This window comes from Ixodes scapularis, unplaced genomic scaffold, assembly GCF_016920785.2.
Source record: "Ixodes scapularis isolate PalLabHiFi unplaced genomic scaffold, ASM1692078v2 ptg000020l_1___fragment_1__unscaffolded, whole genome shotgun sequence".
Lineage (NCBI taxonomy): Eukaryota > Metazoa > Arthropoda > Arachnida > Ixodida > Ixodidae > Ixodes > Ixodes scapularis.
Genome location: NW_024609889.1, coordinates 243868 through 266638, shown reverse-complemented (window position 1 = coordinate 266638; position 22771 = coordinate 243868). Strand labels below are relative to the sequence as shown.

The following is a 22771-nucleotide window of genomic DNA, read 5'->3' as shown; positions in this document are numbered from 1 at the left end:
GACTTTATAGATTGACACGGCTGAGTGTACGGTGCCGTAAAATGATGAACATAAAATAAAACAAACATTACAGTTGCATTTGTTTTGTCGCGCACGGACCCACCAAAACAGCTTTCTTAAATACCTCTATAAATTATGCTCGCCACAGAATACAAAAAAAAAAAAAAAGAAAACGCGCAATTCAGCTACTACCAGCGTCCGAAATCGCGCCTACGCAAGCTGCCCCAGCCCACTGAAGAGAAACTCCACAGCTCAGCGCAGTCGGGCAACACTGACGTACACTCTCAAAACCAGATTGAAGAGGGACAAGCACTGGGTAACAGACTAAAGAGTTTTTTAGGACTGAAATGCAAGGGGAAAAGCGTGACACCGATGAGAAGGCGACAGGAAAGAATGGAAGGCAGGCTGACTCTGGACCAGAGACTACAGCGACTCGAGGAACAACTCCAGAGGATGTGTCCCCCACAGGGACATGCCCACTAAGAAGAGAAAGTAGGAGGGATGGTGCCTGCAACAACACGAGAGGCGGAAAACACAAAAAGGCACCAGACCGGGAAAGAAGGAAAACAGACGAGCAAAAAAGAAAAAGAGGGAAGTGAAGATTGCCTTTTTAAACCTACAAGGAGGAAGGAAAGCAGGAAAATGGGAAGAGGCCTTTCAGATGTTACAAGATGATAAGATTGGAATGTTCGCAGTCACAGAAACCCACCTCAGGGATGAAGAAAGACCCCCAGATTGCGAGGGGCTTTTTTGGGATGGGGCAAACAGAAAGGACAGTGAGAGAAGGGGAGGGGGGTAGGATGCTTTAGCGGGCCAGGCTGGCAGAGAGAAAGTCCAGAGTGCAGAGAGCACATGTGGTTGACGGGGACACTGGCGGGGAGAAAGGTGGCAGTGGCAGTGGTGTACCTGTGGACGGGAACTGACAGCAGGGAGACAAACATCAAGCTAATCAAGTGCATTGAAAAAGACTATCACAACATTGGGAGACCTACCATTATGGTAGGCGATTTCAACGCACACCTAGAGGAGTTTAATGGGAGAACAGACGGAAATGGAAAGCTGCTGCAGGACATGGCGGAACACCTGGATATGGTAATCGTCAACACACAAGATAAATGCATAGGAAAGACGACATGGACGGCCAGAGGGATGAGCTCTACAATCGATTATTGCCTGGTGTCCCCGGACCTGTATGAAAAACTGAACTACATGGAGATAGACGAGGAAGGCGACAAGAGCTTGGGAAGTGATCACAACAGATTGCTGATCACTTTCGGAGGAAAGCCGACGGAAAAGAGAGTCAGCGAACCTATGAGACCACACCACATAACGCAAGCAGAAGCACAAACCATTGCGCAGAAACTGGAGGAAGAGGTGGAAACCAGGCAGGTGGAGACGTACGGGAACCTCATGCGGTGGTGGAAGGACCACCTGGAAAAACTGAAACGACCGACACAAGGGAAGAGGAGGAGAAAACGATGGTGGGATGTGGAGGTGAAGGAGGCTATTACAAGAAGGCAACTGGCAAACAGGACTCTGCGAAGGACCATCAGAAAACGAAAGGAGGAGAAGAAAGCCCCCCTACAGAAAGATTCAAGAGAATGGAGGGAGTACCAGAGCAGGAAAATAGAGGTGACAGCTTTGATTCAAAGCAAAATGGCCAAGGTAGATAAGAGATTTTTGCAAGAACTGAGAGAGGCAGGACGTGAGGCCCCACTGAAGTTCTGGCGACATGTACAGGGCCAAACAGGTCGACCCAGGGAGGATGCTGTAATCAAAGACGATGCAACGGGAAAGGAACTGGACCCTGGAGAGACCAACCGGTGCATTGAGAGGTGGATAGGGGACATGTTCACAGGGGACAGCCGACAAATGGACAGTGAGGAGGGGGAGACGGAGGACGAACTGCAGGAGCAACCGAGCAGAGAGGAAATCACGGAGAGGGAGTTAAATAGAGCAGTCAAGAGGGTAGGAGGAACCACAGCCACTGGAATGGACGAAATCCCAATGAGGCTGCTGAAGGAGCTGGGGCCAGAGACGAGAGCACTGCTGCGCGAGATCCTCAGCCAGATCCTGAAGGAGGGATGGGTGCCGGAGGAGTGGCGAACCTCAAGACTCAGACTCATCTACAAGGGAAAAGGGCAAAAGTCAACGCTCGGAAACTACCGCCCCATAGCCATCACATCGGTACTCTACCGCGTGTTCACACAAATAATACGAGACCGACTGCAGACATGGGCAGAGGCAGAAGGAGTCCTGGGGGAGCTGCAGAATGGGTTCCGGTGGGGGAGACGCCTTGAGGACAATTTATTCGTGCTGACGCAGGCCATCGAGATTGCCCAGAAGGAGAACCGCCCCCTTTACCTCTGTTTTCTCGATATCAGCAAGGCTTACGACACGGTCGAACATCGAAAACTGTGGACGCAGCTGGCAGAGCGGGGACTCTGCAGAGAGTGGATAGACCTCTTGCGAGAAGTGTACAGAGGGACGACGGTGGTGGCACAGTGGCAGCAGGAGACAACACATCCAGTGACCTGCTCCAAGGGCTTGAGACAGGGCTGCCCGCTGTCGCCGCTATTGTTTATGCTGTACATAGCAGGAATCGAAAAGCGGCTGCAGGAGAGTGGGGAGGGTTTCTCACTGGAATATTCGGAAGGCGGGGAAAGGAAGGGAGGAAAACTCCCGGGACTCATCTACGCCGACGATATGGTGCTGATGGCGGACTCGCTGCAGGGCCTGCAGGGGCTCATGAACGAGTGTGGTGCAATGGGAGAGGCCCTGGGGCTTAGCTTCAGTCCGCACAAATCTGGGCTGATGGCCTTTGGCGGAGCAGAGGAAAACGGGACCGCCAACCTGTCCATTCAAGCCAATCCTGTACCTTGGGTGGACCACTACAAATATCGGGGTGTAAACCTACAGAAGGGACACCACTACCTCCTAGAGCACGAGACGAAGGTCAAGGCGAAGAGCAGGAAGAACAAGGGCATAGCAACGGCCAGGGCCCTCTGGGGATATAACCGATACGAGGTAACCCGAGCGGTCTGGAAGATGGTGGCGGTGCCGGGGCTCACTTTTGGCAACTCAGTGTTGTGCCTGTCATCAGGTACCAGGCAATACCTCGAGGTCCGTCAGAGGGAGGTGGGAAGGTCGGCACTGGGAGCAAGCCGAACAGCACCGAACGAAGCCGTCCAAGGAGACATGGGCTGGTCCGGTTTTGAGGCCAGGGAGGCCCGAGCCAAGCTGGACTTCGAGCGACGCCTCAGCCGGATGAGCGAAGAGCGCTGGGCCAGACAGGTTTTCAAGTATGTACATCTTCGGTCCGTCCCAACCCGGTGGGTGCGACGGACGCGCCAGCTGGAACAGCGATACGAGGTCAACGGCCCACTCCTCTACCCAGCCGCGGAGCAGCCGGAACTGCAGCAGAGCATCCGCACGAGGGTGATCGAGAGCGAGACGCGGCGATGGGCGGAAGCGGCACGTCTGAAGCCAGCGCTGGCCCTGTATGCCAGAGAGAAACAGGAGGTGAAGCGAATACCTTTCATGGACAACAGCAAGGGCAGTGCACTGCTTTCGGACGCCCGAGGCGGCATGCTGCGGACCCGCGTGTTCCGCGCGAAGTACATGGACATGGAAGTGAAGTGCGTCATGTGCGCGCAGGGAGCAGACGAGACGGCCGAACACGTCATACTGGAATGCACGGGTAAAAGCCGGACGTGACGTACGAACCAGACATGGCGGTGGCGCTGGGTTTCCGGGGCGTTGACGAACAGTACGACGCCGTTAGCTCGCAGCCAGTGGAGGTGACAAAGAGGAGACTGGAGTGTTGGTGGAGGAGAGCAAAAGAACACAACTACGTTTTTGGCTAGTGTAGCTACTAGCCAGGCTAGATCCAGCGCTGCTGAGATCTCCCGATACAAAGGGGTTAGCCCCAAATCCAATCCAATCCAATCCAATCCAATCCAAAACCAGGGACGCGCGCTGTAAATCGCTTCGTTCGAGACTGCCGCTGGAAAGGTCCATAGGTCAGCGGCACCCGGGCCGGTGGCCCGCCATGACCTTCCTACGACGCCACTGCTAGGGAGCCTAGACTTCAGACGGAGCGGCCCAAACCGCAAGTGCGCATGCGTCGCATCGTCGCCTGGAGAGGAGGAAATTTTGTCTTCTAAAGCCGATTCATGACGTCAGGAGCAAGGAGCTCCGGACTGCTTGCAGGCTTCTAGAACTGCAGTGTGGGAGTCCGTATCGTTTCGTCGAAACACGTCTCTTGGAAACAGCTTCCGTAGACAACTTTCATGCACACGTGGAAGCTCGTTTCAGGGAAACATGCTTTTGCAACGCTTCGTCGACAAATTATATACTTTTGTAGAGCGCAGCTCTTAGGCGCCCGTTTCCGCGTTTCGCGGCGTCGCCGTCGGCGTAACCGCCCCGCTAATTTTAGTGGGCAATTGATTTGGTGTTGAAGTCATGTAACGTCATTTTGCCGCTAAATCTGCGGAGAAACTGATTATGTTTATGGATGACGTGACACGAAGTCCTGTGACGTCATTTTCCCCATTAAATATGGCGGGGAAACTGATTGGTGTTGAGGTCACGTGATGTCAATTTCACCGCTAAATTTATCGGGGAAACTTAACCCGCTAAATTTAGCGGGGAAATTTCCGCCCTAAAGATAGAGGAAAATTTAGCAGGGAAATTTAACGGGATGAGGAGGAAGAGGAGGAGGAGGACGTCCTCGAGCTTTGCGAGCCTTGTTTCGTCACCCCAACAGCTGAAACAATTCATTGCGGTCAGTCCGCTTGCAAAGCGGAATGCACTGATCGCAACTGCAACGACAAGCTAATACAACGCGCGCAGAAACGAAGATAGAGCAATTTATTTAGAGGTCTCAAACGTCACTCAGGGGGATCACACGCGTTTGAAGCGCATCTGGGAAGCGGAAAAAAGACTAGCTACTCGAGCTAAGTCGTAAAAAGTCACTGTTGATCCGTTACAAACTGCGTTATCACAATTTCTTACCTGAATAGGTGATCATTAAAACGTGCGCAAACAACATGCTAAGATCACCAGAGCAAGCGCTCAAGCTGCTGCAGCATAAAAAAAGAAGAAAAAAAAATGTAACGAGAAAACTGATCGTGCAAACACTTTCCGAAATTCAGGAAAGATGGTGTCCCCATGCCAGACAAAAAGAAAAAGAAATGGAGAACAGTCGCCAACAACGGCGAATAAAACAAAATGGCAGACTATACAAAGATTAAAAAAAAAAAAAAAAAAAAACACCCAGCAAAGAATTTCCTCAACGACAACAATCGTTGCGGTGCTTATAAAAAAAAAAAGAAAAAAGAAAAAGAAAAAAGGCTTCATTTTTTTAAACTTTTTGTCAAACGTTTGTTTATTTGCTTTCGCGGCGTTGGTAGCAAATAAAAACAAAACGGAGGAAACGAATAACGTAGTCAAACTCACACTGCCCGGTAAATAAGAGTCGCACGCTGCAATCTGCTACGTACTAGCAGTGTGTGACCTTTTTTGCTTTGCCATTTCTTTTTCCAGTCACTATGGCAGGTTGTTTGTTTGCTCGCTTGGCGCAGCAGTTCAAAAGTACATTCCAGTACTTGTTGGCGTACATGTCCAGGCAATCCTTGCACACCGTGCCTTTATTTTGAGTGTCGATCAGCGGCCCCAAGTTCGTTTTCAGCTGAACTCTTGTCTGCTGCAATAAGGGGGTGTTTCGAGGAGCGGCCAGGCTCTTTAAAGTATAAATCGACCGCAAAAATCGGTTTCTTAACCTATCGCACTACGATTTTCTGCAGCGTTGCCCACAAATGGTGCATTTTCTCTATATAATTTAAAAAAAGTGAACTTACCTGAGGAAAAGGTAAAAAAGGTAAGGGCTTAACTCCTATGGAAACGCAGCGAAGCCACCGGTCTTCAAACAATAGGGCTCCGTTTGGCACGGGAGACAAGAGATGGCGCGAGTGGTCGAAACGCCAACTGCCGCCAACGAACGAGCATACGGCGCCGAGAGTCGGGGTCAAATAGCAGACGGTATTTTCGAATGAAATGCGGCGTAAGCTTTTTCGATGTTAGTGGCCAATACATGATTTTATCATCCTTGCTAATAAAACATATTGAATGCACACATAATGGATTGAAAAAAATGCTGTGTCGGGTTATTTTGACTGTTTTTTTTATATGTTTTTTTTTTCGGGGTATTTATGCCGTCTGCTTTTGCAGGTCCTTGCTGTTACCGCGCCTGTTTTTGGTTCTGAGGCTGTCGCCGCCTGCGGAACGCGCGCCGCTTTTGACTCGAAAAGATCGACGCCGGCTCTCGGCGCCGTATATATATATGCTCGTTCGTTAGCGGCAATTGGCTTCGCGACCCCTTGCGCCATCTCTTGTCTCCCGTGCCAGACGGCGCACTATTGTTTGAAGACCGGTGGCTTTCGCTGCGTTTCCATAGGAGCTAAGCCTTTTTCTTTTTTTACTTTTTCCTCAGGTAAGTTCGCTCTTTGAAAATAGTATAGAAAGAATGCATCAGCTGTGGGCAACGCTTCACAAAATCGTAGCGCGATAAGTTAAGAAACCGATTTTTGCGGTCAATTTCAAGAGCCTGGCCGCTATTTGAGACACCCTGTATATCAGTGAACTGTGTGTCGAATCCACGGCTGATGTTATCGACTAGGTGACGAGCTAAGTCGGAAGGTGGTGTCATTTTCGCTTGCAAATATTTCTTGTTCTTCAAAAAAATGTCCTTTGAGGTGTTCCATGTTTCTGATTGCAGTTAGACTTGAAAAGCATGATGACCGATCTGACTGGATCTGTCATCATACATAAGACTGGGTGTCCAGTTGTGCATCTGGTCTGTAGTTCGTGAAGTTCTCCGCGATCTCCGTGGAGTTGTCATAAACAGGGGTTTCCCCCGGAATCGAAATTAGGGGGATGTCTAAAATTTTAGGGGGGGGGGGGCATCGATAATAGAAGTCGTTGCAAATTAAGGGGCTACCTTCAGAAAACCAAGGGGGGGGGGGGGGGGTGTGTAGGGAAATCGCTGGTCATAATCGTCTGTTGAGGCGTCAGTGGCGATTTTGAAGCTAAACTTGGATAGCTTTCTGGCAGGGATGGGCAGTATTTCAAATACAGGTATTTGAAATACGTATTTCAAATACTTTGTGTATTTTGCATTTGTATTTAATTACAAATTGGGTAATGTATTTGACGTGCGTATTTAAATACTAAAACGTGGATATTTTAAATACAATTGTAATTAAATACAATTTTGTGGGAGAAAATACATCCCTCAAATTGATTGTCACTGTCCAGAGCAGGAAGAAAACTACGTCCTGCACCGAATGCAGTCTCTCAATCAAGCACAAGCGTTTAGTGACTTTGTGATTACGGCGCTAGTCCAGGGCAAGAATAGTGACGAAATGTACGTTCACAGGCAGACTGGCTAAATAAGTGTCTGTGACAACTTGTGATGCTTTCCAGCCTGATTTCCATCCATATTTTTGCCTGGAACATTCTAAATGCGCGGGTCGTCCAGATTTTCGTAACTGGTGCGAGTTGAAAGAATAAAACACTCTCTAGTTAGTACTGCGCGTCTTGGTCGTCTTGGTTCTTTGTTGGTTTATACCAAAATGTAATCGACAAAAAAGGTATACTTGAAGCTCGAGCTGTACTTTTTTCACCTATTACGTACAAGCTGATTACATTTTTTTTTTGTGATTATATTTCTATTACGTTACTAGAGCCCCGCATACTAACTCCCGAGTGTGCGATGCAAAATTAAAATGAGATACCCAGAAACCCGTTGCAGATGCCCTGAAGTCGCTGACGCAAATTTTGAGGAATGTATTTGGAAAAGTATTTGGAGGAGACCAAATACATTTGGTTGTATTTGTATCTTGTACTTAAATGCTTTTTTTGGGAATGTAATTAGATTTGTAATTAATTACATTTTTGACGAAGTATTTTGTATTTGTATTTCGATACATATTTGCATGGATTTTGCCCATCCCTGCTTTCCGGTTTAATTTGAATGCTGTAGTAACTTAATTACTCGCGTTTGTTCGGTCTTCGGGAAGCGAAAGAAGGATTTTTCACCACACCGCAAAAACTTGTTTTTGCAGTGGTAGGCAGCACATGGCATGCCTGCCATCTCCAAATGTGCTCTGGTGTATGCCCGAAGGCGGCCGTTTGAACAACCAACGATGACCATAGCAGACGTGCCGCGTGTTCAAATAAAATCAAAATAGAAATGTAGAACTAGCCTACACTTTTTAATATATTCAATAAATATCAAAACGCACATATGAAGATTTCAGATTAGAAACTCAATCGAGGGTGGAAGAAAACAACAACAGCAACACCAAAGTTGCAGACGACCCTCAAAATATCCGGGCACAGCGTAGCAGATGAACCGGCGGTAGTGCCGAAGCGGAGGAAAGAGAGCAAGAACTAAGTCAAACAAGGCAAATCAATATACACGATGTTCCAACGTCAAGTAAACAAAAGAGAGAGAAAAAACACACAAAAAGAACAACAACATAAAAGGAGGAAGAAAGAACGCGGCGGCGTAGCGACGCATCAAACATAAAAAAAAAAAAGTAGACTTTGAAAAATGGAAGGAGTTCAAAGACGGTTAAACGGGTGCCGGCCTTTATCGTAGAAGACGCAGAAGACGTTAGTCGTCCAGGCTGTAACGTTTGGAATTTGAAATTACATATATTTGCGCCACGGCGCTCTCCTCTTTTCTTTTGCATGCGCAAAAAGTCTGTTTTTTTTTTTTGTTTGTTTGTATTAATTTTAGAAAGAGCGTCAGATTTACATGTGCACAATCGACTTGTTCCAGAGCATACTGACCTCGCAGTAACGTACATGGTTCGAAATTGCTCTCTGCTTCTTCGTCTGGAGACGATCTTAACGAATTAGCCAGCTCGCCAAAAGTAATTGATTGATAAGAACAATAATAAATGGAGATGTTAGTCATTCTAAGGCGTGACCGGCTACTCTATTAAGAACAGTAATGGAGTAGCCGGTCACGCCTTAGAATGACTAGCATCTCCGTTTATTATTTTTAACAGATAATGAAGAAGAAAAGAACAGTAAAGTTGAAACGAAGCTATGCTCTAAACCTTTTGCATTGTCCTTAAGAAAAAAAAGATCGCGCGAAGGTTTTGACAGTGCTTCAGGAGAGCCCCAAAATTGCACCCTGAAAGCTATAACATATTTCCCACGCAAAGGAAATGTCCTTCTCTCATGAGGCGGCACCTCTTTTTAATATTCAAAACAGCAAATACCCGCTAGACTTTTTTTTTTTTTTTTTTTTTTTTTTTTTTTTTTCATTGGTCACATTACGCGGAGATATGCAAAGCCAGTGCGCTCTGGAGAATTCGTCTGCTAGCGGAGACTCCGAGCTCGCCAGGGGCGCTGCGACCACTTTTCGCCTTTTCGCCCGCGCTCCGCGGGTGCCCGATAGTGCCAAAACGAATTCCCGAGCTTCCATACAGTCTGCGCTACGCGCGGACACCCCTCGCTCTGCTTGGGGAAGATTTAATATATTCTCAGGCCCGTGCTTGCAGCAGACCTCAGCGGAACCGCCAAGAGTTCGACAAGCTAGGCTGTCATCCGGATGCCGGTTACCGAGGCGATATGCCCGGAAAGACGCTTTCGACGAAACGTTGCAAGGTGTGCATCGATGAAACGTCGCAGCGGCGACAAAACGATCTGTCGATGAAACGTCGTTCGGCGAACTGATTGCCCCAGGGCGGGAAGTGCTTACATCCGGATGCCGGTAACCAATGCGATATGCGCGGAAAGACGCTTTCGACGAAACGTTGCAAGGTGTGCATCGATAAAACATCGCAGTGTCGACAAAACGATTTGTCGATGAAACGTCGTTCGGCGAACTGATTGCCCCAGGGCGGGAAGTGCTTACGTAGGGCAAGTTCAAAGTAACATTAGACAAACAGTAGAGAGTTTTAGTAGATCGTTACGATCCTTCCGATACCCCCGATCGCGACACGATGCCAGCGCAAAGGCGGCGGCAGGGTATCGTTATCGAAGTCATCGGGACGATCTACTAAAAACTCTCTAATGACGCGCAGTGTATGCTACGCCCCTCGGACAAGCAAAGCCGAAGAACAAACCCGACAAACTTCGAAGTGCCATCCGACATATCACTGGACAACTCTTGTAACGTGACTTTTGCAGCCCTTCCAGCTCACCTGCATGCCCGACGCGCCTATTAGACTAGTTTTCTCATATAAGCATGAAGTCTCGGCATACGTACCTCACTAACTCCCCAAAGTAAGGGTTCAAAAAGTTACCTGGTTTGAGTTTCGAAGTGATCCTTGTTGGCACGCTTCAGCGACGCTGCCACTAAGCCGCGGTGATGACTACGGACGTGTAAGAGCCTGTATATGCCTTTCTTGATCATGCAATTTAAATTTTTATATAAATCACCATGTGAAATAAACTTACGCAAATTCGTCGTCAATCACGCCAAGAAATCGCGCGGTCTGCTAATCTGTTTCTGACGCCACCTGTCGGTATTGATGGCAAACTATAAACAACCGGAAACTCCAAAATACAGGGTGTTTTTGTTGTTTCTTTCACACGTACTGGCACCGTTCGAGTTCTCTTCCAGAATTCATCGCACTCGCAGAGTGTTGCACGGAAAACTGGACTCAAACGAACTCGCCAAATGCACCGAGTGCAGAAGATAACAGGAGCGGAGCGAAAACTTTACCGGCGCTCTTTCTCGCTTAGTTTCGGTTTGACGCCGCGTACCAAAGTGAAATTTCTTGACCCCGTAGCACCTACTACAAATGTTTTATTCAAACTTTGATGGCACGGCTAGACCATCTTGAGGTCGAGCTTCAATTCTCTAAATATATTATGTGCTCTCAAGTGAAAAATTAAAAAGTTAGTTAAACATTTTAGTTAATGAGCTAATTAGCTAATTTTAACTTTTTTTCTAGAAGCCGCCATGGCCATTAACACTTCCCCAGGGCTTAAATTACTCTATCTCACGTTCCCTTTTTTGAAAGTTTGGCGCAGCTAAAAAAAAACAAAAAAAAAAACACCCTGTATAGCTACCGTGACAAAAAACGTTCCAGAATTGCAGAGCTTGAATGTCTAATGCTTTATAAAACCGCTTTTATTGATATCAGTTAATTTCTGTTTTCTTTCGTCCCTCTCTACACTGCTCTACTCTCCTCGCCTTGGTTGGCTCGTTTTCCTCACTTGCTTCGTAGCTTGGGCGTCGCAATAACTCTATGGGCGTCGCTACACTGTAGTGTCACCATGTTGTCTCCATCATGCCTGCAGTAACCAGCGCACACAGGCGTACGCCTGTGTGCGCACTAGCGCTAATTCAGAAGGCAATTTAATTTATAAATAGCTTTGAAATATAGTAATGAACCCAGTGTCGGGAAGTACTGAAGGTAGATTGCACTCGAGTCAATATATTTTCGAATTTCCGATTACGACTGCTTTCAGCTCAGTCAGTGCCTCTAAATTACGACGGGTATAATATATATATATATATATATATATATATATATATATATATATATATATATTCGTGCAAAGTTTGGTTTTGGGCGTCTACGGTAAAACCGAAACTATCTTCATATCATCAGCCGCACGGCAGCTATGTAACTACAGTGTACTAGAATACTGGGTAGTATTTGAACCGGCGCAGCTCGGCAATGGAAGCATGTGAGGCTGCGCGTGTAGACAACAATCGCAGCGCTGCAGTCCGCACGTGCGCGTGCACGCGCACAACTACCACAATACTGGCCCTACTGCCTATGCGCCGGTGTCACCGTGGCCGGTATCGACACCTATCGTAATCTACACCACACGCCCCACACGGGCAGCTCCGGTTCCAACACTACCCCGTATTCTAGTACACTATAATGTAACATCAACAATAATGCTGCGAGAAAAAAAAAATCTAGTAGCTTTGCTGAAACACATGTCATGGAAACATGTCTTGTGGAAAACTTTCCACGAATGCACATTTCGTTGACACTGGGACAGTCGGATGTTTCCTTTAAACTCATTTCGTGGACGCGAGCAACTGCAACTTTTCGTCGATGAAATATTTTTTTACGGGGTGAATTGGATTGGATTGCTGGCTTCATTCGTTCACTGGAAGCATACCGGAACTAAAGGAAACTCATTTGGCATCTCCGATAAGTCAAAAATGAATTTGTGAGTGCTAATCCTAGGTTTCTAAATGGTCCGCACTATGCACGGACAGCCCTCTTTCATATAATCACAGGCCCAAGCTTGCACTAGGCATCGTCGGAACCACCGAGGGTTCGGCAAGCTCGGCTCCACCCGGATTCCAGCGGCTGAGGCCAATCCGAGACGATAGGTGCAGAAAGACGCTTTTGACGAGATGTTGGAAGGTGTGTCGATGAACCGATAGCAGGAACATTAAGAAGAAATAAACTGTCGAGCATAGCTAAAAAGGGAGAGAGAAGAGGCCAGACTTGCACACATTACTGACAAAAAGTAACCAATTAAAATTCCAATTACTTCACTGTAAAAAGTAACCGATTACAATTACAGCCTCAAAAAAGTAATCGAAAAATTACTCTGCAGTAATCGATTACTCCCCACATTACTTTTCATTCAACTTATTTTTATTACGGTAGCATAATCCTTGGAATCTCGCGCTCAGTTGTTCCGAAAAAAAAAAAAGAAAGCCTTAACCGTTTTTGCTTAGAGCTGAGTGAGTGATGCCAACACACCCAACCCCTCTTGTGAGAAATAAATAAATAAAAAGAGCGCTGTTTAAATACATTACTCACAAGAGGCTGGATAAGGTCATTTTTCATCCCCAAACGTAGACTCCAATGTACCAAAAAAAAAAAAGTACCCAGGAAACGAAGCATAGTAAAGTAGCCTGCTAATCCACTAGGTCCCGTACTTAGTGGTTGGAAAGGAAAAATTTCCTTTTGCCCAGAGCTGAATGACCCCAACAACAAACAAAAAACGACAAAAAAAAAAAAAGAGAAAAATTGTAATGGGTAATTTTGTAATCGATTACAGCAAAAGTAATTCAATTACAAGGGTCCTTACTCCTTAAAGAAAGTAATTGAAGCGTTACAAAATTACAGAAAAATGTAATCGATTACAAGTAATCCATTACCTGTAAGGCGTTAGGTACAAGTCTGGAAGAGGCTAACCAGTCCAGGAAAGAGTATGCCGACAAGAATAAGCGCTTCTTCTCACCCTGCTGCGTTGTTCTACGACAATTCCCGTTCACATTACTTTCCCATTTAATGCCCGCAATATCACTCATAATGAATTACGATAAGCGCAGATTTTGTGGCTTACAGTGGGCTCATTGAGTAATGTGCATCAAAAGCTAATGCCAGCAAAAACAATAAAAAAAAAAACAACAGCAGAAATTCTGTTGCAAGGCTTGTTGAATCAAACTCACACATTCAGTAATTGCAATAAAGATCCCTAATGGGATGAGAGAGCCAGTCAGGAAACACTTATAGTATCTATTCAAAATGGAAAGTAATGCAGCTTCATTAAAACCCGTTTTATTGGAAGGTTCTATCTGGCATACTTCTTCTGTCCGAACAGGCTCCCAAACAACTCCGTCCTGCGAGAGAAAGTTGTGAACAAATTAGGAGGACCACACGGGAGCAAAACATCAGATAGTGCAAACAGATATGTACAACACAGTCGCGCAAAGTGAAACACGGATAATTTATACTTTCGGCTGATTTAAACAAATCCTAATTACTTAGTTGGCTGGTCATTATTTCAATAAAGTTCTAAACTGCTTAACTTCTACACACACCTCGGCTAATTCATGATCCTTCTATGCTGCTGATAGGGTTTTCAAAGCGACGAGAATTGGCCTTTGAATGTATTAACTGGCGGCGGAATTCGCGTGTAATAATTAGTGAGAATGCTGGACCCAGTGAATCCCAGACAGTTCAGATAGCTGCTTCCATCATGGTCGCATTCCTAACCGTAGGATTTCATCTTTCATTCTACCGTGCTGAGGCACAAGCCACTAGACGAAGGGTATGTTGAGTCTCGAGACGGAATTTAGACATGGACTAGAGTAGTTCAAGGTTGACCGGGACTTTAATTCCTGCGGAGCAAATAGAAAATGCGACAAGCACAACATCATGTAGTCTTTTCAAATAATTATTCGTATGTATCCAGGCACTGCAGCTATAATTTTGGTGACTTCGCAATTCCTTTGGCATAGAAAGAACTCTGCTCAACAACTGCAGTTCACCTGCAATGACTGGGGCCCTTCGCCAAACCGCAGACACTATTTGTACAATCCTGTCCGTAACATCAATTGTTTCCCATACTGCCCTTGCAATCTTCTAAAAATCTTAGCTGATTTAACTTTCTTCTTCACCACAAATGTGATTACACACCAGTACTCCATGGGTATACACAATGCTCGCCGCCATGACAGCTGGAACTGCTGTGCATGCCTCGTTACGGGCACGGGATATTAAAGACGCATTACATTAACGTCCTCTCCAAGTTTCATTGTGCTACACTTGCTCAGCGATTTATTATTGGCAAAACACCCAGTCAACCATGAACGGCCCCTGTACATACTAGTACAGGGTGTTTTGCTTAGGATTTCCAGACTGATGTCATAGGTACACGAATGTGGTCTGTGCAGGTGAGTACTACAGCCAGCGGGACATACGGCAATCCCTCGCTATGACGAAATCACTTTTTTCGAATTATGGCCTTTATCGAAGTTGAACGTTATAACGAGGGATTACTGTAGTATAGGAGGCAATCCGTCATAATAAATAAGTTGAATAGCCAAAAAAAACAACAAAAAAAAACACCCCATATATTAGTTTGTTTATTTAATATTTATATTGTTCTTTCGATAGTACAAACTTCTCTCAATTCAAGTAGAATTAACTAGTATAGTCCCTTCGAATTTGACGTAATGAGAGCGTACGATATATTGAAATAAATGCCTGCCACTGTTCCCTTGGGCACAGTCATCTTGCTCCTAGACCTCTTACTTGCAACTCGTCATTGCAGCAAAACAATATGCATTACGTCTTTTTCAGTCCCAAGAGGTGCTTTTCATTAACTCGAATTGTCATTTCACGATCAAGCAAAAAAAAGCTACGGAAATCTCTCGGGGTCGCATCATTTTCTACACTACATAATATTACATAATGTTGAGTGTAAAGTCAACACTTCCAATTACATCAGGGTAATCACTTGTAAGGGACTTATCTTTATCATCACGGTCGGATAATTTGTAATAAATAGTAAGTAGGTAAAAAAAGAAAGAGAAGTCCGAAGTTTAAATATGTGTCAACATTCAAGGCACCACTGCCCCGAGTGCACGAAATATGTAGTTTCAGTCCGATCCATCCTTGAGAATCGAGCAACTTGTTTTATATCACTAAAAACTGGAGGCTGGAAAAATTGACAGGCAAGAAAATACACAAAGCCCACTTTATTGCTCACTTCTGGTAAATGTTCTATGAGGTGTCCCAAAATGATATTTACAGGTTGTTTTTTCCCCGCCAAAATAAACTACGCATTGCCAAACGCTCATTCTCTGCCCAAGAGGGCTAGCAATCCGAACCGGATGCCAAAGTTTCAGCACTAACCATTATTTTATTTAAAAAAGCGATTTTCTTAAATTTTCCATGGGAAAATGGCAGCCAATACAGCTCTCCAATGCATGGAGCTTTACGGCACCACTTACCGTAAGCGGGAAAATGGGCCCCATTTTCCCCCTGAAATTTTCAGAAAAACATTTCTATGTTTTGAATAAGGTAACTGTTAGTTTAGAAACTGTGGCGCCTGGTTCAGACCGTTAGGGCCGGCGAAGAACAAGTGTTTGGAGATGCATAGATTAATTGCAGTGAAAAAAACTGTCAATTTCTTTTAAAAGGGAGACACACTCTACATGAAGAGTGAGTGTGAAGCAGATGCAAAGGGTTGCTCAGGGAGGGGGAAGTGAGCTCGATACCTCGCACAGATTCTTATGCCTTTTACACAGTTATAAGGCTGTTCCCTAAAAAAATTGAGTGCTTTCTGTTTTTAAAGGCAAAAAAGAACTCACTATTGTCCAAATTTATCCTCCGCCCAAAAGTAGTGCTAGCAGACCGGTCCAGATGTCAAGGGTTCAGAACTAACAGTTACCTTATTTAACAGTTACGAGCGATTTTCTGAAATTTTTTATGGGGAAAATGGTGGCTGACAAAGGCAGCGAATACATGGGGCCGAGTGGCACAAAGTACATAGAGCGGGACATGTTCTTCCATTGAAAGTTTCAGAAAGACTCTTCCGACTTTTGAATAAGACAATAATGGTTAGCTCTGAAACTTTGGCATGTGGTCCGGACTGCTAGAGTTACATTTGGACAAAGACAGAGAGTTTGACAATGCACAGTTAATTTTTGAAACAAAAAAAAAAGCCGAGAATTTTTTTTCCTGGGGACACGCTGTACAGTACTAATATGCAATACTTTGGTCAAGCTCAATTTGATATAGCGGAGAACCTTAAAGCGAGCTTGTCCCTGCAAAGAAAAGAGGGCTCCATATTTATTGCACCTCATACCCAGGGACTCAAAAGAATGTCTGCGTCGCTAAGAACTCACTTGGCCTCTTCCGAGTAGGTCGACAAGTCCACGGGAGCCATGTAGTTGACGAGCTTCGGAATGACGTCGTAGCTGCAATAGCAGACGACGGTTGCACTGTGTTAATGATTAAAAAATATCTCGGCTATGTTTGTTTCGCAAGATTTATCACTGTCAAGGCCCGTTCACACACTTACGTTTGCTTAGGACCGAACTCTCGCAATCTCCCACAATGAGAGTACACGCTGGCACCATCCATGAGGCGACCCTGGAACTGCATTTCACTAGAGCGAAGGTTTTGCGGTACTTGCAGTATCCAATATACATACTGTCTAGGAGAAATGATGATTTATAATACTGTCAAAAATTTTTCGAGCCCAGAAAGAAAGAACGTTGTGCGACAAAAATAGGAAATATACGGAAAATGAAACTGTTTCACGACTACCCGAAAGAGCCAGGTCGTCCTACGAGATTTTGAGTGGTTTCAAGGCACAAGGTCCTAAGCAGCCGCGAGTGTGCAAATCGGCCTTAACCTAACACTTGCTTAAGCGCTACATCAAGAACTATCTTGCATATCGTCAAGCACAAATCATCAACTAGAAGTCAGGATCCTCCATTGCAGCTCATCTACTTTTAATGCCCTTGCCCCGAACCTCCATTGATTGGAATTGCCTCCCCACAGCTGTACAGTCACAATTACTAACACAGTCCATTTAAGAACTGCAATGGACCTTTTTCCGACAAGCTTCTGTGCATGAGTGCACCCCCTTTTCTGGCTTTGCTTCCCGCTGTCGTCATTTTCAAAGGGCAAAGCTTCGATCGACCAACATATTCGGCACCTATCAATTTGCACGTATTTTGTCTTTTTTGCTCATTCTTGTTTGAGCATACGTTAGCGCGGGCCATAAAAGGCAACGAAGATGAATACAATGGCACAATGCCAATGCATTCTGACAGGCAGAGGCAGGTTGGGTTGCCCAACATAGGTGTGGCAAACCGCAAACACTGTCGTTGAGTGGTAGGCCAACGGGGTGTGGCCAACTGCAAATACCCCGTTGAGTGGTAGGCCAAAATGTTGTTTTAATTGTGTTTAATGTTCCGTAGGACGAAGAAGAAAGGGTCTAGGCTGGGAAGAGGATAAAGTAAAAGTCAGCTGTTAGTCAGCGGTGTGTTTGCCCAGTCCCTTCCTTCGTGTCCTTGTTTTGCCGTGTTTGGCTGACCCGATTGCCAACAGTATGTACCAACTAGCTCAACTAAAACCTGCAATTCAGTTTCTTAAATGATGTTTTGTACTAATTTTGTATTTTTCGTCTTTTAAATGTTTTTACTTTTAACATGTATTTTATAGTGCCCCGCCCCTCTTTGTAATGCCTTCAAACCCTAAAAAGAAAAAAGAAAAAAACTTGTTTGAGTTGACAGTTTGTTGTTACGAGCTCCCTCTGTATACTGTACCATAAATTCTGATCAATTACGTGCACTTTATACACGATAGTGTGCGAAAGATTTGCGACAGTACTTTAGCTATACCTGACAAGATTGCCATGTATGACATACGTTTAAGGGAAGGTAAATCTCGGTGCAATCGTTTACACACCGAGACTCGTACCACGACTTTCGTTAAGAACCCCGCTGTTCGTCACTATGGTCGTACGATTGTTTACACTAGCCAATGGGAGTGAGGCAACACCCACGAGAAATTCCCTGCAGTGGCGGCGACACTTCGTGTTGGTCGCTGGGTTTTAACGCTTTTGCATCTGGCTTTCGCATCTTACGCTTACACCTCGCCAAAAGCATATTCTATGCGAAAAGAAAGTTCTTCGTGACGTTGGAAGATTGACATTACTGGTAATGCGTTGGTTTTTTCAGTAAACCACTAACATACTCATTACATTCCTAGCGGCTAACGAGTAAAGTACTTTTGGTACTATTTTATGTTATTGTTCATCAAATTACCATACGCTTCACTTCTGATTAATATTTTTTTTTCTGTCTTAGCTTGAAAGAAAAGTTTTTCACATTTGGTAAACTCCACTGGAAAGGCAAAGTAAGTTTCCTTTCTGCAGCGTAATTTTGATACCCTTCACTGAGAAAGCAAGGTCGATTCAATCAGAATCTTAAAAAGTATATTTTGCAAATTTGGTTAAAAGCTATAATAAACTCAATAAAATTACTCTGTAAAAGTATGCTCGCTGCGTAACGTATCAATGCCAAATAATACTGAAGTCTGAAAGAACACAAAGGTGTTAATTTTTGGAAGTAATGATAATGGAATTTCGTTAGACTCTGAAGATAGTAACGAATCTCAGTAATGCATTAATTCTTCACAAACTAACGAGTAAAGTTATTTCGTTACTTATTTTTGTTAATGGGTACAACCCACGTCCCTTGTCAGGGTACAAATTTTTAAAGGTATTTAATGACAAGCAGCGACTTTTCTATATGCGTGGAAAGCATTGAATCAGGCACTTCTGGATGTGTGTCGTGGCTTTATTTTTTTTCATACGACCGCAAAGCTCCAGTCGCAAATTAAGAGATCTACTGTATTTCTCAGCCATACACCAAACCAAGGTTGCAGACAAACTGGCATGCTCCTAGCAGCATGCACGCCCAATGCGGTGTGGGCAAAAAGTGCAGTGTCCCTCCTCAACAAATGGTTGGGCTGAAATGTTGTAGGCGTTGCTGCGAATCGCCGTGCTGTTTTTTGCACTGACATTCTTCATTCTACGCCTTCCTAGCATTGTCCGACCACTGTAGAAGCAACGGCGAAAGAGACAAAATTCATTACACCGGGGGACGCTAAACCCCAATTCGCACGACAAAATTTCACTCGCCATTTCCAGTTGCAATGTCACTCAGGGTATGAAAGAAGCGTAGACGGAAGCTGTCTTTAACGTGCAAACTGAAAATCACAAGCAAGGTCGGACTGCATGAGTCGGGCACAACAGGTCGGCATTCGCCAAGGGTTACAATGATCGACATCACCTTGTATTTAATGGTTACCTTGAGCCGACTTACCTCAGGCACCCTTCAAGTTTATGCATCTTTAAAAATCTATAATTACTTTGCAATGAAATCATTGAATCATTGTGTCGACGGCGCGTATGCCCTTGACGCGGACTACGGGCCCTTGTCGCTTGAATGTGAACATGCATAGAACGCGGCCCATGTGGTTCAAACTACTCTATGGTTTCCCTGCGTTCACGTTAGAACAATACAAATAAATCTCACGACAACGAGACTCCGTGAATTCACCCCAAAGTTCCTCCCACACAAGCTTTCGTGGTCCAATGCCACCTAGTTTTCTCTTTTTGTGGCGGCTATCCGGATTCTTAGATGGATGGGGCGGGCAGAAAACACACCAAACACTGATTTTGACACCTTTCCCAATTCTTTCGGTGCAGCCCCAATTGCGGAATTTTGGCGAAAAGGCAGGTTTGTATCAGAATGACATAAAAATGCCCAGCCCGCACGGCATTTTTGGCCCACCCCTTACACCGGAACTGCCCCCGAAGTGTCGCCACCGCAGCACGACGTAGGAGAGTCGAGCTGGCGCACGAGCTGTACTACCGTGCAAGTCGCATTTCCCAGTAAACGGTAGTTTTCACGAAAATGTTGGTGTACAAGTCACATCTTGGTAAAAGTTGCCCTTCTTCGTGCAATCGGCATGGCAAGACTGCATCGATCGATAAGCACGCATATTTGCATTGTGGTTAATACACAGCTGCAAGCTGGAGCCAGTTCCAATATTCTTGCCAATGCATCGAACGAGAAATACTATAGCCCCCAGGCCAATTCGTACAGTTAAGGTCCTTACTTAGCAAGAAAATGCCCCTAAGTCACACCGTTGTATGAAGGGCTGTCCCAAGAGGACACAGCAGATGCCAATGACGGTATAAAAGAATGCACGCGCTTCTTGAAAAGCGCAAAAGTTCCAGCAAACACGTATGTTTTCAGTGAGGACATCAACCACGCGAGCAGCACGGCTTTCCTCCTTGCCGTCATCTCCTTCCCTTTTTTCTTTTCGGGAGATTGGGGACTGACACAATGGCGGAGACCTCGACATCCAGCCGAGTGGACGGAGAACCGTCTGCTCCCATGCGCTGAGTACGCCGAGAGCCTCTGTCCAAGGACGCAAACGGGCTTTCCTCACGGTGAAAAAAAGAAAAACGTCCGAAAGCGGACTGCAACCAGAGAAAAATCTCCACTTCTGGTGCAGCAAATGCTGTGCATGGCACCTGCTGCGTCCTGTTCGGACGGCCCTTTAGACACACCCGCAGGAATTTGCGCAAATAACGGTGACTTAAAAAGCCGGAAAATACGAGGCTTTGTTTTGTGTCTGCAGTCCAACTTGGCCACCCACTCACCGGATCTTCCTTCCCTTGCTGGCCTTGGTGTCCACTTTCCGCTTCACCTTGTTGCGGAGCTTCTGGATCTCGAGCCACTGCCTGCGTAATCACCGGCCGCTTGCATTCAAGTCGGTGTAAAGACGCTGTCCACAAACACAGTTACGCCCAGTCGTGAGCATAGTGCCGCAAGAATACTAAATTTGAGGTCCAAGCAAACAGTAAAATATTGGGCGTCTTCAAGAAAAGAAAACCGCGTTTTTTGGCCCGCGTGAATAAACTATGCGTCGCAGAAAGATGAGACCACCGTGAGAAGGTGACGCTAGCGGTCGGGATAGAATGCGAAAGTTTGGGAACGTGACATTACCTGGATAAAAAGATAAAAGAGGAAGATCAAATCTCTTTCAGAGCCGGTGCAATTTAGGTAAAGAAGGTGAAGGTCACATCCCAGTAAGCCCCGTCTAGGGCTTACACTTCTCATTGGCTGGAAAGATGATTGACGTGTGAAATGTTGCTTGTACAATTGTTTCTTCATGCCATAATAGCTTTGTTGGACATACGTTTTTACTGAAACAAATAATCTAGAGAAAATCTTTATTGCTATGAAAAATATCCAGAGATTGCCTTTTCCACTTTGGTTCCAAACGATAACAAACTTAGCTGCTGGTGTTTGCAGCGTGCTCAAGGAGCGCGGCTCTTTGAGCTTATTTATTTTTTGTTGGTGAGACTTTCGTGTCCATCGAGGCGTTTAGAGGAAGACTTTTCTCAATCGACCAAGTTTGCAGCGAACAACTGTTGCAAGTACACGCCTTCAGAGATGCTCTGCGGCTGGTTGCTTTCATAGCAGAAGTGGCATAAGTCTAGCTTCCTACTTCAACTACGTTGCTTGACCTGAACTGATTTGTTTCCTTGCACGTGTCGATGCTGAATAAAGGTGTCCGTTCCCGTAAAAGTGGGCCTGCTGCTCTGTGCAACTGTCGTGATTTCGAACATGATTTCAGTACTGAGAGGTAACCTAGACAGGTAGAATTTGCGAGGCATTTGGCTGAAGGCAATCGGGTGTTTGTCTCACATCAAGTTTGTCCATGTACATTCCCTTCATTTCACTTCGGAAGGCCCGTAGCCTATGTTTTGCAGCGCACCTAGCCTGCCAAAGCGAATATTTTTAGGTCGCACTTTAATTGTGCATCATGACGATCATCCACCTAGCTCGCGAATGCCATCTAAAATGACAAAGAAAAGCAGTAGAAGTTACATACAGTAATTCCTCGTTATAACGAAGTCGACGGGATGGCGACAAAATTCGATATAAGCGGTAATTCGATAAAAGCAATAGAGCCAAAAAAACAGTGCCAACAGCCTCGAAGGTGGACAGGAACACTGCGGAACACTCTGAATGTATATTTAATCAAACAAACCTTGGTTATAACATCTCACGGCAGCTTCACCGAGTAAAAAAATAATTAACTGGAGTTTGCCGAGAATTTTATCCGGGCATTGGTTCTCCTCAAACTGCTCCAAGCATTGCTGCAGCACTGTCACTGCCGCTGCACTCCACTTTGTTTCGAAGCAGCCGTAGGATGTTTCACGTCTCCCCAGTTGTCGGCGTTTCCCGAGGTGCCCCTCCAATGTCGCTCCGTGTTTACCCCGGTCGCAGGAAAGGTCTACAATTGCAGCGTCCGTGGCAGAAGCAACATTGGGAACGCCCGCATCGACAAGCGCGAACGAATCAAAGATTTCCTCGGTGGCTTTGCCAACATGTTTTCACACACTCCAGTAGAGATTGTTGCAGCTATGGAAATCG

At 45.5% G+C, this 22771-nt stretch overlaps 2 protein-coding genes across 2 annotated transcripts in view; both read right to left on the bottom strand.

Annotated features, from left to right (window-relative positions):
* The window catches only part of LOC120843884, a 146720-nt gene extending 136355 nt beyond the window's left edge, over nt 1-10365 (bottom strand). Inside the window, exon 1 of the mRNA XM_040215355.2 lies at nt 10326-10365. The gene's annotated coding sequence lies outside the window, so the exon portion shown is untranslated. The remainder of the gene's footprint in view (nt 1-10325) is intronic.
* A 3181-nt stretch (nt 10366-13546) lies between these two features.
* The window catches only part of LOC121833899 (protein AATF-like), a 52805-nt gene continuing 43580 nt past the window's right edge, over nt 13547-22771 (bottom strand). Inside the window, exons 11-13 of the mRNA XM_042287604.1 lie at nt 20989-21069; nt 16646-16717; nt 13547-13630 (exon numbers count right to left, since the gene is read on the bottom strand). Coding sequence (XP_042143538.1) covers nt 13582-13630; nt 16646-16717; nt 20989-21069 — 202 coding nt within the window. The 3' untranslated portion in view covers nt 13547-13581. The remainder of the gene's footprint in view (nt 13631-16645; nt 16718-20988; nt 21070-22771) is intronic.